Genomic DNA, 19588 nt, shown 5'->3' with positions numbered 1-19588 from the left:
CTATAAAAAAAGATACTGATCCCAAACTTTTGAACGGCAGTGTATATATATATATTACATTTAACATAAAAACTATTTATTAAACATCGATTTTATCCATACCTATAGAAGAATAACGAACCTACAATGAGGAAAAACTAGTGTGACTACTAACCCTAATTGCCAGCTCATCTAACATTAGTTTAAAATAAATTTTTAAATATTTATTTTTACATTTTTGTGTAATACTGTAAATATGTTTTAAGTAGACTAGGTTTTCAAACCCACCGGGGCTGGGTGGTCCGTAGAAAAAGTAAGTAAAAAAAAAAAATAAATAAATAATCACCACAGCACGTGATAATACTATAAATAATAATATATTATATATATATATATATATATATATATATATATATATATATATGATAATAATAATAATAATAATAATTATATATATATATATATAATTATTATTATTTTTTAAAATATATATAATTATTATTTTTTAAATATAAATATATAATTATTATTTTTTATTTTTTTATATTATTATTATTTAATTATATTTACAATATTATTTTACAGTTTATTTTAACCCTCTACGGTACACGATATGATATCAATGAGGAAAAAATTATTTGTGATGTTTTTCCTGCTTAAAGTTGGACATTATAACAATATCAATAAATATTTTTATAATTTTTTATTTATTTATTTTTTTAAAGTTTGTTGCCTCAAGGCAACATTGTACCACAATGGACAAAATTAAACATTTGATATTTTCATGCAGAAAATTTTTTTTTTAAACACCAGTTTCTTTAATCAAACATTTGAACAAATAGATTTATCACACTTTTGATGTTTTACACGTCTCATATTTAACAAAAAGTAAGATTTCATACCCGCATGTTGCTTTCAAGTATAACCAAACTATCATATCTGTTATCATACCAAAACATTATAATTAGTGTTGTTTCAAAGTAAAAAAAAATAAAATTATCATAACCTTATGCTAATATATAACTTTTCCTTACAAGCATGCACATACACAAACAAGCACATGCATGTAAAATCTCCTTCCTCACTAATGACTCCTCACTGCTTGTCAAAGCTGAGGAAGCACTTCCTCTCAACAGAATATGTGCAGATATTGTATATGAATTACAATTCTTATAAATGCATTACAATATCATGCAAAAATTCAAATACATTTAGATAATTCTAAATTTTTTCTTACAAATATCATATACATGTATGCTATGCTATATGCCTGGTATGGCCATATGTGATTCCATTACGGTACAATGTTGCCTTGAGGCAACATGCAGTTTTTTGTCATTTCCTATGATATATTTGATGATATATTATGAAAAGTTTTTGAAAATACTTCTTTACTAACTAGTGAAGGTGATTCAGATTTTTGTTGGCAATTATATGAATGAAAATTGATGAAAACTGCACCTTTCTCTGGACAAAATATGGAGTCATGTGACATGTGCACATGTCCTGAAAGAGGGAGCAAAATAGACCCCTATGGGTCACGTGACCACTTTTTTTGCAATTTCATTTGTTAGTATTTGACTTCTTCTTTACTAAGATAGCATTGATTCATTAAATGGGTAGCTCATTTTATTAAAAAAAAAAAAAAAAAATAGGTTGTGTTGCCTGGAGGCAACACGGTACCATAGAGGGTTAAGACATTATATAGATGCCCTTTTAATATTTAGATGGAGGTCTCTGGCACAATTATCTCAAAGAAATTGAAACCCCTTAGACTAGACAAGAGTGTTTCAGATGTTTTACCTCGATTTCCTGGTCGGCTTTTATTATGAAACAACACATTGGGTTGTGGGCGGAGTTTCGGGCGTCACGCCACTGCACCGCCGCCGCTCACGCGCAGCACTGCGGATACTGTGAGCCGACACGGGTGGTGAATTTCGGTCCGTCTCAGAGCCGTGCTGCGGTCATCATGGCTCTCTACCACTATGTCACCCAAGAGCAACTCTCAGGTTTTGATAAATATAAGGTGAGGTCCTTCTTATTCTGCACAATGTGTAGGACTTTAGGGTGTCGGCTAGCCGAGCCGTGCTGGTAATGCTATCATGAAGCATGAGGTCTACCGGTGTGTGCCGCTCTCTAGAAAGGACAACGGCAGCTTATTGTCACCTTTAAAGAGAAATAGTATATTTTCCCCTCGAATTTGTGGGACCAATCGATAAACCATTTAGAAAGTAGTATATATACATCCAACTCGAGGGGTTTAAAGACATATTAGAGGTATTAACCGGTTAATTCACTGGTGTGCCACAGTGACTTGAAACTGCCAGTGAAAGTAGATCTTCAGTTCTAAACCTTATACGACTTATACGTGTTGTTTTACCAGCTAAACCCAAACACGGCGTCCAGCTTGATCTTCATTCTTTATGTTGTCGGTTAGTTTTTAAATTGAGTTGAACTGTAAAGGGATGGGCTCCTGGTTCCGCCTCTAAAGAGGATCTATGGTTAGGACATAATTTGCATGTGAGTCACACACTTTCTGTGCTTTCACTTTAATTGTTCGTTGTGTTCATTTAAAATTCAGGTCTTAATGTATATAGCAGTGTAGTGTCAGAGTTCTCTGATATAATTTACAGTAGAAGAGCCACCTGAACGGATTGAGATGCAAAGCTCTTTGTTTATCCAATTATTAACCCCTTGCCTTGCATAAACAGATCTGTGTATTGTTCATGATTATTGTAACTTCTTATTCTGTGGGCTTTTTAAGCAATGCATTTATTCAGCAAGAAGGCATTAAAACGACCAAAACAGACTGCAAATACACTTATAATGCTGTAAAAGATGTCTGTGTGTCAAATAAAGGCTGTTCTTTTGAAATACTGTTCATAAAACAATCCTGAAATAAATATTAGTCAGCACAGTTGTTTTCAGTGTTGATAATAATAAAGAGAAATGTTACTTGAGCACCAAATCAGCATATTAGAATGATTTCTGAAGGATCATGTCACATGGAAGTCTGGAGTAATGATGCTGAAAATACAGGTTTACAATCACAGGAAGAAATTACATTTTGAAATATATTAAAATTGTGAAAGTTATTTAAATTGTAATAATATTTCTCAATATTGCCGTTTTCCTGTATTTTTAATAAATAAGCAAATGCCGCCAATAATTTCATTATATACCACTGTTCAACAGGAGCCAACAAGAACTTGCTTATTTAATGTGTTTTGTATAAATGATTGCTAGAAAATAAACAAAAAAAAACACACAAAGTATCTCTTTAAAATGTCTCTTATTCCTGTGATCAAACCTACATTTTCAGCATCATTACTCCTCAGTCACACGATCCTTCAGAAATCATTCTAATATTCTGATTTGCTGTTCAAAAAACATCATTATTATCAATATTTAAAACAGTTGAGTACATTTTTTCAGGATACTTTGATGAATAGAAAGATCCAAAGATTAGCTTTTTTTTAACATTATACACTATACTATTCAATAGCTTGGGAAATAAATTATAGAAATGAACACGTTTATTTAGCAAGGATGCTTTAAATTGATTAAAATGATGACAAAGACATTTATAAAGTTACAAAAGATTTCTGTTTCAGATAAATGCAGTTCTCCTAAACTTTCTATTCAAAGAAACCTGAAAAAATTCTACTTGGCTGTTTTCAACATATTATGTAATAAATGCTTTTGGAAAGCAGCAAATCACAGTATTAGAATAATCTCTGAAGGATCATGTGACTGGAGTAATGATGCTAAAAATTCAACATTGAAATCACAGGAATAAATTACATTTTAAAATATATTAAAATAGAAAACAGTTATTTTAAATACTAACAATATTTCAGCATTTTACTGTTTTTGCTGTACTCTGGATCAGTTTGGACTTATTAAAAAAAAACATTAAATATCTTACTGTCCAAAAACGTTTGACTGGTAGTGTATCTCTCAAGAGGATAGTTTGGTTAAATGGGTGTGGAAGTGTAGGGCTCGAGAGGTTGAATTCCTGGGTGTGACGCAGAGTTTTGTTCTTTTCTGAGTGTTTTTTTGACATAACTTGTGAATGAAAGTGACTCTGACCCTGTGTGCCTCCTGTCCTGTTGGCCTGATAAGGTGTATTTATTTACTTGGGCTGTTAGTTGTACAGGCTGCTGAGTTGGTATGTGCTATTCTTGCTCTGCATGTTTGCACATACTTGTAGGGGCATTGAACATACATGACTGCCCTCTCATAACTACCACAATGTGTTTATTTTATCTCCTTTTCTAATCAGGGTTATTATAGTTAATTAAAACTGTGAAGTTTAAAATAAGTATTTATTTCATTTCAGCATTTTTGTGTGTATTTAAATTGTGGTTTTGTATACATTCATTTGCTGACTTTAAATTGTACCAAGCTATGTGTTTTTACCCAAGCTTATTGGACTGTTTGAAAATAAGGTACATTTTAGAATGCATACTTTTCAGGGGTTCAAGAGGTTTAGTTGAGGCCTTCCCAGATCCAGATGTTTTCAAGGCTTCAACAGCCGCCCTCCTCCTAAGCTTCAAGTGTGAGCTCACACAGTGAACACATGTTGGGGGAGCAGTTGAACAGTGACCTTCATCGCTGATTCATACCACTTACTAATTTGTGCTGTAGCGAAGAGTATCATATTTGATCGACATTATTACATTCAGGCCATTCTAAATTGTCTCTAGGTTTGAACTTAAAAGTTCATTTTTCAGTTGTACCTGCAATGTGGGCAGAATCTAATAAGTAATTTAGTGATATTGTGTAGTTTACATTTTAATCATCTCGTGAAGTTTGCAGAAGCACTCTGTTGGTAACACATTTCGACATTCACACTTGCCTTACTCTGCATATCTTGTCTTCTCTTTTTTTGCAGTACAGTGCGGTTGACTCCAACCCCCTCTCTATCTACGTCATGCACCCCTTTTGGAACTCAGTGGTGAAGGTGAGAGCATTCAGAGTCACGACTGTCATTTTGAATGTTTCCCAGAATACACAAGGGCATTCAGTCTCTCATAGGACATGTAATATTTTATTATTTAGATTCATATTTATTTGTATTATTTCAATGTATAATTTAAACAATACATTTCTTTTTTTTACTCAGCATTAACTCAAGACTGACATTAAGACAAGCAAATGCAAAGGTCCCTTTCAAATTTGACGAACTAAAGTATTTTATTATATTATAGTATTTTTAAATGATATATTATGCAGTTTTATCATTGTAATATATTTCTATTTACAGTTATTTTTAAATTATACATTTTAGTATAGCATTTTATTTATTTTTGTTTATTTATTTATATTGTGCACTACCAGTCAAAAGTTATTGAAAGTTATTGAATTTGTAATGTTTTTTTTAAAGAAGTCTCTTCTGCTCACCAAGCCTGCAAATATTTTTGCTATTTAATTAACTGTTTTCTATTTGGACATACTTTAAAATTTAATTTATTTCTGTGGTTTCAAAGCTTTTTAGCATCATTACTTCAGTCACATGATCCTTTAGAAATCATTGTAATATTCTGATTTTCTGCTCAAAAAACATTGTTAAAAACAGCCGAGTAGAATTTTTTCTGGTCTCTATGATGAAAAGAAAGTTCAGAAGAACTGCATTTATCTGAAATAGAATTATTTTGTAATATGTTTTTTTTTTAATCACAACTTTTGATCAATTTAAAGCGCCCTTGCTAAATAAAAGTATTAATTTCTATAATTTTCTTCTCAAAAAAACCAAACAAACATATATATATTGACTCCAAGCTTTTGAATGGTATAGTGTATAATGTTACAAAAGCTTTTTATTTCAGATAAATGCTGATTTTTGGATCTTCCTGTTCACTAAAGAATCCTAAAATTTTTTTTTACTAAACTGTTTTAAACAATAATAATAAAAAATGTTTCTTGAAATGATTTCTGAAGGATCATGTGACAGCTTTGATCACAGGAATAAACCACATTATTATATTATTATATTATATAAATATATTCAAATAGAAAGCACTTCTTTAAACAGTAAAAATATTTCACAATATTACTGCTTTTGCTGTATTTTGGATCAAATAAATGCAGGCTTGGTGAGCAGAAGAGACTTCTTTAAAGAATATTAACAATCTTGACTGGTAGTGTATATTAAAATACACTATTATTAAATAGTGTTTATTGCATTAAGATGTGTTTATGAGGGTTTTGTTTCTTGTCTGTCAGCCTTTATAAAAATATTTTGAATCCACGAATGTATAGTGGTATTTCACAAAAGAATAACATTACGCTGTGTTTTGCTTTCATTGAATTGCATATATGCAACATTAATGAATGTTCCGTCTGGATCTGATTACCCGCCAGAGAGATCAGACCATTTGCAGCTTGCTAATTTCTCTCTTTCTCGCTCTGTCTCAGATCTTGCCCACATGGCTCGCCCCAAACCTCATCACATTTACAGGGTTCATGTTCCTGGTACTCACCTTCACCTTGCTGTCCTTTTTCGACTTTGACTTTTATGCCTCAGGTATGTGTATGGTTGTTATGGTTTTGATGCACTAGTGTGAGGGTATTGTGGGTATATCTCTCTTTCTCAAAGCTTAGGCACCTTAACACATTTGTTTTGATTACAACAATAACCACTTGGTGATTATGTGATGATGCACTGATAAGAAGAAAGGCTGTATAAGTATGTTATCTTTTTTTATATGACAAGGATCAAGGTTTCACTTCCAGCTCATCATTCTCTCAATTATCAACTAGCCGTCTGTTAATACACAGCCACACCTGTAAACATTGCCAGCTCTCTCTCTCACACATGCATAACACACTGTACCTTCAGTGTTGTGGAGTGAATAATTAAAGGAAGCAACACTACAAACAAGTTCTGCTTCTGCAAAAAAAAAAGTGTTTTTTTTCTAGTAGCAAATCGGTTGCCATTAAATAGTAATGACAAAAACTTTTTTAAGTCATAGTGTTTTCCACTGATATGTAGCATTGAGAAGTTAAATTGTAGGTATTTTTTATGGGTATATTTATTTAGTTTAATACTGCTGTTTACTGTTTTTGGACTTAAATTTATGTTATATGAATGATTACACATATATTCATATTTAATTTTATTGAGCACATTATATAAATGATGTGTAGTGTAATTTATTATGTTTTCAAGTTTAATGCTACTATCCTAATTGATGAATGGGACTGATTATTTTGTGGGTGTTGTTTTATGGCACAGCGGAAGGCCATATACATGTGCCAAGTTGGGTGTGGATAGCTGCTGGTTTGTTCAACTTTCTGGCCTATACCTTAGGTAAGTGTCTTTTTTGTTTTAAAATAGTACTGTTAGCTGGTGGCTTGTGTTTCTGAATCTATTTATTCATGTGTAAGGCACATTTTTGCTAATAGAGTTAATATAGTGTTCAAGTTGTTGTTCGGAACATTCACAAGTCTCATTAACACAGCAAATACCAGTATGTTATTGAACACACTCCTTTAATTAAACAAGCTACATATTAACTAATTAATACAATGGCATTTGATCTTTAAATGAACAAAGTACATTTTGAGCTGGGTGTTTCAGTAATATTGTTTAATATTATCAGCAAAATAGACAACATTTAGGTTTGTTAGGCTTCATTTATACTAGACACACACTGTATTTTTAGTCCTACCTGTGCACTTTTATAAACCTACTGAATTGTGCCATTTACATTAATAACTCACTAGATGAGCACTTTGACCAAGAGACATTTGACCGTAATACAGCCACCAAAGATACATTTGCATATAAAAATATGACCATGCAGCAAATTTGCGGAGGCCTGCTTCTTAAAGGGATCACCCAAAAATGAAAATTACCCTATGATTTACTCACCCTCAAGCCATCCTAGGTATATATGACTTCGTTCTTTTAGATGAATACAGTTGAGTTATATTAAAAAAAATTCCGGGCTCTTCCAGGCTTTATAATGGCAGTGAATGGGTGTTGAGATTTTGAAGCACAAAAACATGTCCATCCATTAGGGCTGGGCGATATGGCCAAAAATTTGTCATGATTTTTTCATATCAGTCAATATCGATAATTATCATAATAAATGTCAATAAATGTTGATTTTCTTTCTTTCAAGTTTAAAGGCAGATTTTTACTCCAATGTGAAAGTTGTAAAAACCAGACGGTTATTGTGGCTTTAAACTACTCTTTATGGTCACAACATGACAGACACTTTAATTAATTTTTCCTTAACAAAATAAATATCTACATAATTTCTTAGTTTTGCATGTTTTAATGAGTAATTTTATTTCAAATAAAGAAACAGGTTTGTGTTCCCTGATAATATTAGTAATAATTTAACCTTTTTTTTGTCTCTTAGAAAAAGACATTTGTTAGTAGCTTGACTTAGGATGCAGATGTAAATTTATGTTCATTATCAAAATCAGTAATATCTGTAAAAATTGTAGCAACTTCATTTTTATATGATGAAATTGAATTATTTTGACTGTCTGAGTTTGTTGTTGTTTTTTAAACGAACAATTGCTCTTCCATAGTAGTTCCATACATTTAGATCATAAAAGTAACAGTTAGGACTACAAATATAGCACCTCAATACATGGTAAAAATGTAATATGGTTTCTAGGTATTTGTATGCAAAATAGTAGTTGAAATACATTTAGTATGAATGCATAAATACTATAGCTTTATCACAAAAAAGTACTATAATTATATTTCATTACTCCTCCATCGATACATTTAATACATGTCTGCATTAATAATGTAGTAAAATTTGACAAATATACCCACATTTCTGACACAATACCACTGTGCAGTTAGTGCTACTACAGTAAATATATGGTAAATGATGGCGATTTGTAGATTAAAAAGCCTTCTTACTGTATCGTTGCGCACAGTGTCTTTTCTGTTTGTCAGCACCATTTCATCTGGATTTAAACCGAGTCATTTCTGTTCTTCACTGATTTCAAGCACTTCACACTGGATCTCACAGTGCTGTTTAGTGACCGAGACTCATCAGCGAGTGAATGCATCTGCTCTAGTAAATTTGCGCCATGCCAACTTTTCGACTTTGATCCAAGTGGATAAACGGTCCGAGTGGTGCACTTTAAATGACTAGCATGCTTTCGTTCCGACTTTGCTGCATAAATATTATATCGAGCATTTATCAATTTATATTGCGCAATAATTATCATTATTGATTTAATGCCCAGCCCTACCATTCATCATATAAAGTACTCTAAGTGGCACATGGGGGGTTAATAAAGGCCTTATTAGCTAAATTGATGCATTTGTGTAAGAAAAATATCCAAATTTTAAACTTTATAAACCGTAATCTTTGGCTTCTGCTAAAACGTCAAAGGATTTCGATATAAGTCAAAAGGAGACTGGTTTTCCTTTGCTGTAAACAAAACTTGATTCCCGTAAGATTAGCATATTCTCACCAGTGTTTACGCTATGCCTATGTCCTACGTCATCTGCTGCAACGGCACTCTCATGAACACATGTATGACAGTTAGCGGAAGCTAGAGATTACAAGTTTTAAAGTTTTAAATATGGGTATTTTCTTATACAAACACATTGCTTTGCCTCAGAAGGCCTTTATTAGGCCTTCATTGTGGAGTATTTTTCATGATGGATGGATGCATTTTATTGATCTTAAAAAATCTCAACAGCCATTCACTGCCATTATAAAACTTGGAAGAGCCAGATTTTTTTTTTTTTAATATACCTCTGTATTTGTTTGAAAGAAAAAAAAGTCATATACACCTAGGATAGCTTGAGGGTGAGTAAGTCATTAAGTAATTTTTGGGTAAACTATCCCTTTAACACTATATATTAGTAAAAGCAGAGTGGTAAATATTATGTCTAGGATCCAGAGAAGTTCTGAAACGTGTATGAAGATTTTTTTTGTTGTTGTTTTTAAACTAGTTCATTTATGTAAGTGAGGATAGCAAAATAAAGTAAACTGTGACATTACAGCCAAAAATTCTTCATACAGTGTACTATTAGTAAAATTGCTAAATTTGGGACCAAAAATTATTCAGACACTTTGACCTGACCATGTTTTACTCAAAGTTTTTTTTTAAATTTCTAATGCCAACTTTTTACACCACAGACTGAAAAAAATTAAAGCGTTGCTTGGTAATTGCTAAAAGTATTAATAGTTGTTGTAAATATTGTCATACTGACAGTTGTCTGAATTTTTGGTTGTTTGTTACATACCTTTCTATCAAAATTATCTGACATTTAATAAGATGACACCGTTTAACTCTGATTCCTTGTCATATTTTTTATATATATATATATATTATAAACAGTGATAATGTGAGAAATGTTGAAGGTGTCTGAATAATTTTTGGTTTGACTGTATATGACTTTCAAATATATTTTGTTGTATGTACATGCAGATGGTGTGGACGGCAAACAGGCTCGGAGAACAAACTCCAGCACTCCGCTGGGTGAGCTATTTGACCACGGCCTGGACAGCTGGGCCTGTGTGTTCTTCGTTGCTACAGTGTACTCTGTCTTCGGACGGGGTGATACAGGTGTCAGCGTGGTGACGCTGTATTATCTGTTATGGGTCGTCCTGTTTTCCTTCATACTGTCTCACTGGGAGAAGTACAACACTGGGATATTGTTCCTGCCCTGGGGCTACGACATCAGTCAAGTGGTAATTTATTACTAAACTATATATATGAAATATTATATTACATGAAGTATTAGAGTTTGCGTTAATGTCTCTTTTCTGTCTCTGTACCAGACTATCTCTTTCGTGTACATAGTAACAGCAGTGGTTGGTGTGGAAACATGGTACAAACCTGTTATTGGGAATATTCATTACAGAGATCTCTTCACTGTTATGATTGTTGGTGAGTGAACTCTGCTCTTTCATTGGCTCCTGTTGTAGTTAACACCTCAAATGCTGTGTTTTCATTCACTTTTAGGCCAAACTTGCAAATTAAAAGATTGATCTGATTTTTTTTGCTTTTTACAGGTTGTTTATTTGTTGTAACATTGCCAATGAGCCTCTACAATGTCTTTAAGTAAGTTTTATTTCAGGCCTCTTGTGCCTTGGACTGCATAAAAATGACTCTTTTTAAGCTTACTGATGTTCTGTTAAATAATGTATGCTTTGGAACGGGATTATTGTTCTCACTCTTTCTCTCTGTTATTATTTCAGGGCGTACCGAAATAACACCCTGAAGCACAGTTCGGTGTATGAGGCCTTGTTGCCATTTTTCTCTCCTGTCCTCTTGTTTGTGCTGTCTACGCTGTGGATCAGTCTCTCTCCGACAGGCATCATCGAGAAGCAACCCAGAATCTTTTATCTCATGGTGGGAACAGCCTTCTCCAATGTTACTGTGAGTGTACTCAGTCTTCTAGCTCTCTGCTGTAGATAAACAAGTTGTGCAGCCGTGACAATGGATGTCTTTCAGTTCCATTTGAAACATCTTGTCTGATGTCTGCTCCTGACATGCTCTCTCTCTCTCTCCCCCTCACTCTTTCTCAGTGCAAGCTCATTGTATGCCAGATGAGTAATACTCGATGCAAGCCACTGAGTTTGCTGTTGTTGCCGATGACAGCTGTGGTGCTGCTAGTGATATCTGGGACTTTGCAGAATAATGAAATTACCGTCCTGTATATATGGACCGCCATAGTTCTCCTCACTCACATACACTATGGAGTATCAGTTGTGAGTAAAGACACACACACACACACAGTTTATTAATTGATTAGTCATAAAGAATCTTTTATTAATTTAACTTAAAGAAATTCTTTATTATAGCGAATTTTAAATATGTAATTGTTATAATTATTATAATAATGCATTTTTTTTTATTATATTCATATTATAAATTATATAATTGTATTATATAAATTTATAATTACATATAAATTCTACAAAATGGCTATATAAAGTTACTTGATATAAATTATTATAAAATAATTATGCATGTCTAGTATTTTTAATATAATTGCTAATAATTATAGTAATTCAGAATCATCATTAGTTAATATACATATTAATGTGTTATACATAATTTAACACATTATACATAATTTATGTTGTGTAAATTTTATACAAATTTTAATATATATATAATTTGTAATATATAATTGCTATAATTATTATAATAATAATTCATAACTATCATTAGTTAATATATTCATATAGCTTAATTATTTTATATATCTATCATTAATGTTTTTATATATTCATGCAACTTATAATTTTAATTTTTAATTATACAAAAATATAAAAATATTTATAAATGATGTGATTTTATAATTACAATAATCAACTATTCCAATAAATATAATATATTCATATAACTTTATTATTTTATATATTTCTTTAATATATATCATTTATATCTAGTTAATATAGTCATGTAACTTAAAAAAAGATCATTTTAAATTATACAAAATATAAAATATAACATTTCACAAATTATGTAATTTTACATCATTTATGAATTTATAATTTGTATTATATTATAATTATAAATTATACAAAATGGCTATATATTAAGGTACTTAATATAATAAGTTATAAAATAATTATGTATGTCTGTATCATTTTAAATATAATTGCTAATTATTATAATTCAGAATCATCATTAGTTCATATATTCAAATATATTATACATGTAAATATATATTTTATTATATAAATATAAATTATATCAATTATATAATATATTAATATATATTAATTATACATTTTGTATTATGTATATATAAATTATACAAAATGGCTGTATATTAAGTTACTTAATGTAATAATAAATTATTATAAAATAATTATGCATGTCTATATCATTTTTAATATAATTGCTAATTATAATCATTCAGAATCATCATTCATTTTAATGTATTATATATGTTCTATAACCATTTAATATAATTTATATTATAACTTTATATTATATTATAACTAATAAAAATCATTAATTATAAATTATTGTAATAGTAAATATGATTAATATTAACAACTTATTAAACATTATGATGTAATATATAAATATAATGTAATTATCATTTGTAATGGTAATGTTTTTATGCACAACCATGCTTAAATATTTCTCATTTAACTTTTTGTCTTCCTGTGCAGGTGCACCAGCTGAGTGATCATTTTAACATATATGCGTTCTCACTAAAGAAACCCAATTCGGACTGACAGGATGAGGAGAAAATCGGCCTGAAGGCTGCTGAGGTTTAAGCTATCTCAGCATGCTCTTCAGCTAGCCGACTCTCACCCATCACCAAGGAGACACAGCTAACATCAGGAAACCAAATTGTACTGACCAAATGCACCGCCTTATTCTGAGGATGCTGCTCAATCAACAAATGAATGGAGCTGCACCACAGGGCCCACTGATCCCTGAGGCAGAGCTGTGCCGTGGGGCTCACTGAGCCCCGAGGCAGAGCTGCACCACAGTGCCCACTGTGCCCAGAGGTGGAGCTGCGCCACAAGACCTATTAGGCTCGGGACCATGGGACAATAGCTTAGAAAAACAGGACCCGCTGAGCCCAGGACCTACAGTGCCTCTACTTGCAGTTGTGTAACAGGGCCTATTCCTACTATAAAGAGCTGTATTGTGTTGCTCGCTCCGAGCCGAGACTGTTTGGTTGCCTGGTATCCGTGACGCTGGGGATTTCGCTTGTTTCCTAAGGAAATGTGCTTTTCAGCTGAGATACTAGGAGCCTTGAACGGTTAATCTCACTTACACGCTCTCAAACGAGTCACACGCAAACCACATGATGATGATGAACACACACAGAGGATGTGATGAATGTCTTTAGCTTATTCGATTTAACATTTTAATTTTGGCCTCAATTGCTCAATTTGGGGATAATATTTTGTTTTGTTTTGTTTTTTTTTAAATGAGAGGCATTATGTGTCTATAATGGACAGTATAAGCAGACTGTGAAAACAGTCCAATTTTCAGTTAATATGATAATTATTTATATGTATGAGGGAACAGGGATGTTAGATGCTTATTTAAATCTATGGTGCTTTTGCTGATCTCTACAACTATACAAAATTGTAATAATCATATAAGACAAATTTAAACAACCACAACCAGTTAACTATAATATCACACACAGCTCAAACCACAACCTCATCTGACCGATTGAATTTGTATAACTACTGCATTTTGGATATTTGTTTGTTTTTGTTTCCTTTTTACATTGGTGATGGCGTGTCTGCGTGCCGATTTTCCGTTTCTTTAAGTTCTCAGTTTGTTCGCTTCACTAGTCGGCTTTTATTGAGTTTATTTGTGCTTAAATGAAGAGTGCGCTTCAAACCCTGACCAGGAGAGGGTGCACTCGGAGTGTGCGAGTCAAACCTCGCTCCGTTCTATAAACACGATAAAAGCACTAGTCTGTGTGCCACCAATGTGTCTGTTAAACCTGCGAAGTGCAGGTGTCATGGCCTGCGACAAACTCATTCCAGCATTTAGTCTGTTTTCTCGTTTTCCTTTGTTTCGTTTACAAATCTTATTTTGTGTTTGGTGGACTGAGGGCTTCTGTACTGGTAATAGGATTTTTAAAACGTTCACTGGTTGTCTGAAGCGTGTGAGTTGAATGTATGTGTAAATATATGGATGAGTGAGTGTGTGTATGCTTGTATGTACTGTATGTATATATCTGTGTGTGTGTTTTACACTTATACACTCACTCTGGAAACCTCATGCCTCCATATATTCTGAGATGAGAGCTGACCGATTGATGTTTAAACATGTACAGCTTATTCATGTTGTTATAACATTGTATTGTTGTTCATCTTGCTTTTATAATTTTATGTCCATAACAATGTTTCACAAGAATGGAGAAATGCCATGTACATGCAAACAGTTATATCCCAAGTAAATTCTTTATTTGTTATTATATCAATATCTAATTACTGTCCTGTACACTAATTTGTGTGATGACGCATTCCTGCAAAATTTACATCAGAAAGCTTTTAGCCAGCAGATGGCGCTTTTTTCTTTGTATGCAGTACAATTTCTGATGGTAGTTCTGAGAGTCAAATTCACTACTCATATGGCATATTTTAAATTATTAGTGCACAGAATATCAGAGGAGGCTGTTGTTGGTGTGGCTGCTTTACATATTTAGTTTTGTGTCACTATTATTATTTTTAAACTAATCATCCCTCTTAAATGTGACAGTTTTAGTTGACTCTTATCAAGTGCTGTACGACTGCATTTGTGTCATGCTTTGGAGAACAAGCAAATGTAACGTTTTTTTTTTTTTAAAAACTAAAGTGGGATAAAAACACTCAAACCTCTGCATATTGTAAAACAAAATCCAGCCATGTTGTAACATGATCTTGTTGTGCTGCCCCATTAAATGTAAGTGTATCCACAGTATCATTTTGTCCTATTGCAGATTTTGACACCCTAGTCTCAAGACAGGCAGGATTTCACTCAGAGGCACACTACATCATCTGTTTCAGGTACTGAATAGTGCAACACCAGTGTTCACTTATTGTGGAAGATAACATGGTATTGGCATTGCACATTTTGGTATTTTTTGTCTTTTTGCCTCATTTAGAAGTTCCCCAACTTTATTTCTTTTTGTCAGCCAAACGTAGATTTAAAATATTTATTTGAATTATCTCCTGAGATATTAAGTGATTATTTATAATTTAACAATTTCACATTTCCTTATGTTGGTTAATGACATGTAAGTAAAGAGATAAAACATTTAATCTTAAGCAATTATTTATATATAGGGCTGCACATCTTTTATTTTGTTATATTGCCATTTGAACTGCAATGTGATTAACTTTTGTACCTAGACTTTAACGTGGACTCAAATCTTACTTTATGATAATTATTTACACTGGTGTTTTAACGAACCCAATCAAATTTAACAATATTTATTATTTATTTTAAAACTATAATGTATTTCTGTCTTCATGTTTTAGAATTAGTTTACAATATTACAATACTGTAAATAAAATACAATGTGATACTATTACAATGATTTTATACACTTGTATGTCTTAAATTCTTCTTTCAAACATTCAAAGCATACATCCTAAATTTTAACAGTTGTGAAATTTTCTAAGTATGTGTGCTTTGACTTTTAAAAAGGTCTACCTAGTAATAGGTGAAATTTGGATATGTGACCCTGAACCACAAGACCAGCCATAAAGGTCAATATTTTTTTTTTTTACCCTTATGATTGAAAGCTGAATAAATAAACATGTTTTCCACTGATGTATGGTTTGTTAGGACAGGACAGTATTTGGCTGAGATACAACTATTTGAAAATCTGGAATCTGAGGGTGCACAAAAATCTAAATATTGAGAAAATCACCTTTAAAGTTGTCCAAATGTTCTTTATAGAACATGATCTTTACTTAATAACCTAATGATTTTTGGCATAAAAGAAAAATCAATCATTTTGACCCATACAAAGTATTTTTGGCTATTGCTACAAGTATACCTGTGCTACTTACGACTGATGTCTAAACGGCTCTTTAAATGTTCTGTGAAGTTTCGTGATCCTGAGATATTTACATTTATGCATTTAGTAGACAGTGATGGGGTAACGCATTACAAGTAACGTTTGTAGTTATGTAATCAGATTACTTTTTTTCAAGTAATGCATTACTTCTTAATTTACAAGAAAATATCAAGAGTTACAAGAGTTCTTTTTTCAAACAAGTAACACTTGTTACTTTCTCCTATTTATTGATTGAAAGCTCTCCTGTCCGCATGTTGTGAGAAATGGGGAGTAAAATGTTACTTTAGTTCTAGAATAAATGTGAACATGCATTAATTCATCTCACTCACAAAAAAAACAGATTCAGTATTCCTAAAAATGAATAAAACAGTGAAATGCAAGTGAAATTAATATGACGCAAACCTGCAATAAATAAATGTTAAATAATACAAATCCATTATGTATTTAATCTCATTTTACTAACTAGCATCTTTGCTGCTGACCTTCAAAGATCCAATTTAAACATTTTTATTGCTGAAGAGTGTTGAACTTTCTTTTTCTGCATTCTACTGTACGGACATGAATTTACTTTTCCTTCAGCCTGAGGCGTTTGGTGTGACAAGGCTTTTACATTTCACAAAAATAGATTTTTTTACATTAAAACCAAGCAAGCAAGCCCTGCCCAGATTTGAAAAGTAACGCTAAAGTAACACAACACATTACTTTCCATAAAAAGTAACCAAGTAATGTAATTAGTTACCTTTTTTTTAGGGAGTAATGCAATATTGTAATGCATACTCTTAAAAGTAACTTTACCCAACACTGGTAGTAGAAGCTAGGTGCATAATTGTAGATTAAGAGTTAAGATGTAGTTAGTTAAGATTAAGTCTAACACCGTGTCTACAACGCACCGCAACAGCTAAAGTCTGTCTACACTGGACGCGACAAAGCAACCGTTGCAAATCATTTGAACTTTGTGTGAGCACGTCATAAATAGAATGCGGTAGCAGTTTACTGTTGGGGATTTGTCGTGTCGTGCCGCGTCGCATCCAGTGTAGACAGCATCAGTGATTGTAATGGGTTCTACTGTATTTTGTTGTCCGGTGTAGACAAGGTGTAAGGATTCTGGAACGTTTTTACACCACATGCAAATCATATGGACTAGTTCATGTGTGTGTGTAGAATTTTCATAGTACAGAAATAAAACAACACCAATATTACAAAATATAACATTAAAAGTGTATAAATCACTCATTTCTCTAAAGAAATGAGTGCCACCAGCAGGTGAAGTTACAGCAGGAGTCTGCATCTCTTGCCTCCCGTGAGCACATTGAGTTTTAACAGACCCCCTAAAGCAGGGGTCACCAGACCCGGTCCTGGAGGCCCAGTGTCCCTGCAGAATTTAGCTTCAACCCTAATCAAACAAACCTGAACCAGCTAATCAAGGTGTTACTAGGTATACTTGAAACTTTCAGGCAGGCGTGTTGAGGAAAGTTGGAGGTAAACTCTGCAGGACACTGGCCCTCCAGGAACAAGTTTGGTGACCCCTGCCCTAAAGCATGCAGTGAGTTTGGTGGGGGGTAATTGAGAATTAATAGGGGAAAGTCTATGGAAAGATATGACTGGTTATGTTCAGCTATGATTGGTCCATCTTGTGTCCAGCTCTTGTGTTCAGGCACATTGAATCAGTCTGAATGAACAATATAATGGCGTTAATGGGAAGACTAATTTTAAAAAGTAAGTAAACAACTCGCACACTCAGATATAACCACTTTATGTCAAAATAAGACTTAAAATGGCATGAAAACATGATTCGTGGGAGTATTTAGTGAGTAATCAGCTTGGTGAAATTACTAAATCTCCATGTCTGTGACCAATATTTACCTATCTTCAGTGACTGATGATCCAATAAACAAACATTAAAAGTTAACTATTAAAAAGAATAACATAACTTTACAAATAAAATCTATTTTTTAAATTGTTACTGCCTTGAGTTATTTTGGAATAAATGTAAAATGCTTAAAAAGAATCATTTGATGAGATTCATACTTGGCTTTAATAAATAGAATGTTAGAATGTTGACAACATTGTTATTGTAAAAAAAATATAAAATAGAATTTACATTTGATTAAAAAAAAAAAAAAAACTTTGAGAACTGTATATATAGGTTTATATATGTGTTACAAAAGCCTTAGCAGTAAGCATTGATCTTGCAGTGTGACCTAAGTGAGCTGTGACATTCATTATGTATTTTAGCCTCTCAAAAGTGTTGCTGTTATGCTCTTCAGAGCATCAGTTATTATTATGTGTATTTTAAGCCATTTTTAGTAACTATTTGTATTATTTAATTGCTTTAACACCTGTGTTGCAGTGTTGTTACAGTCGGTGTTTGAGGGTTGGGACACTTTGACGGGATGGTCCTGGTCCTAAACTGACAGTTAATCGGAGGTTGCATGAATTAAACAACGACAGCGTCAGTGTAATGTTCCTGGAGCGCAGTCCGTTTTGTGCGTGGCTGACCCGGGTGCCTCGAGTGGGACCGCACCGTGCTGCCCGGGAGAGCGCGCTCAATAATGCATTCACGTCATTAGAAACCGGAGAAGGCCGGTGTATAGCCGTTATTTCCTGGGAAACGCGAGTCAGGGCGAGGTGCTGACAGTCCAGCCTCTGACGCACCTCAAGTTACACACAAATCTTTGAACTTGAGGACGTGTTTCCCGCCTCGTGCACTAACGCATATAGTTTGTCACGCAGATGTAAGTTTTGCTAAGTTTTACCTGAGTTACTATTAGCCCCGTGCGGTGTCACATCTGCTTGACCCTGAAGCCCCGGTACTCATCTTTTATTCAAACCGGGATTAACGGCGCGTACATCAGTGACGATAAACTCGAGGTTAATGACGGCGCACGACCTTTCAGTTCACAAAAACACGCGGGGCTTTAAAATTCTCGCGCTATTTGATCACGACAGTGTGCGGTGTTTGACAAACAAGACGTCATGTTTGAGATAGTTTGATATTATAAATACTTATCAAATTAGACATTCAATGAGGCATTTAAGTATACATTATTACATTTTTGTCCGCATGATATATATGCGACCCTGGACTACAAAACCAGTCATAGGGGT

General features: G+C 32.9%; 1 protein-coding gene across 2 annotated transcripts; it reads left to right on the top strand.

Moving 5' to 3' along the window:
* The first annotated feature begins 1842 nt into the window (after positions 1-1842).
* Positions 1843-13491, top strand: selenoi (selenoprotein I). 2 transcript variants are annotated; one of them, XM_051096665.1, is made up of 10 exons: positions 1843-2005; positions 4877-4945; positions 6400-6508; positions 7220-7294; positions 10402-10664; positions 10755-10863; positions 10989-11037; positions 11175-11355; positions 11505-11687; positions 13110-13491. In XM_051096665.1, exons 1-10 carry the CDS (start codon positions 1949-1951, stop codon positions 13215-13217), a joined length of 1203 nt encoding a protein of 400 aa, XP_050952622.1. In that variant the 5' UTR covers positions 1843-1948; the 3' UTR covers positions 13218-13491. The 2 variants fall into 2 exon arrangements, with proteins under 2 accessions (XP_050952622.1, XP_050952623.1); XM_051096666.1 differs by having other exon boundaries at positions 13110-13175.
* Positions 13492-19588: the final 6097 nt, after the last annotated feature.

Source organism: Labeo rohita, chromosome 23 (assembly GCF_022985175.1).
Source record: "Labeo rohita strain BAU-BD-2019 chromosome 23, IGBB_LRoh.1.0, whole genome shotgun sequence".
Taxonomy (NCBI): domain Eukaryota; kingdom Metazoa; phylum Chordata; class Actinopteri; order Cypriniformes; family Cyprinidae; genus Labeo; species Labeo rohita.
The sequence above is the reverse complement of the archived record's forward strand: the minus strand, read 5'-3'. Positions and strand labels throughout refer to the sequence as shown.

What these genes read in the sequence shown, in the direction of transcription:
- selenoi (XM_051096666.1), top strand. Translation starts at nt 1,949, where the DNA reads ATGGCTCTCTACCACTATGTCACCCAAGAGCAACTCTCAGGTTTTGAT. An exon ending in AGCCTCTACAATGTCTTTAA is followed by an intron (nt 11,038 to 11,174) that starts GTAAGTTTTATT and finishes TTATTATTTCAG; the next exon opens with GGCGTACCGAAATAACACCC. An exon ending in CAGCCTTCTCCAATGTTACT is followed by an intron (nt 11,356 to 11,504) that starts GTGAGTGTACTC and finishes ACTCTTTCTCAG; the next exon opens with TGCAAGCTCATTGTATGCCA.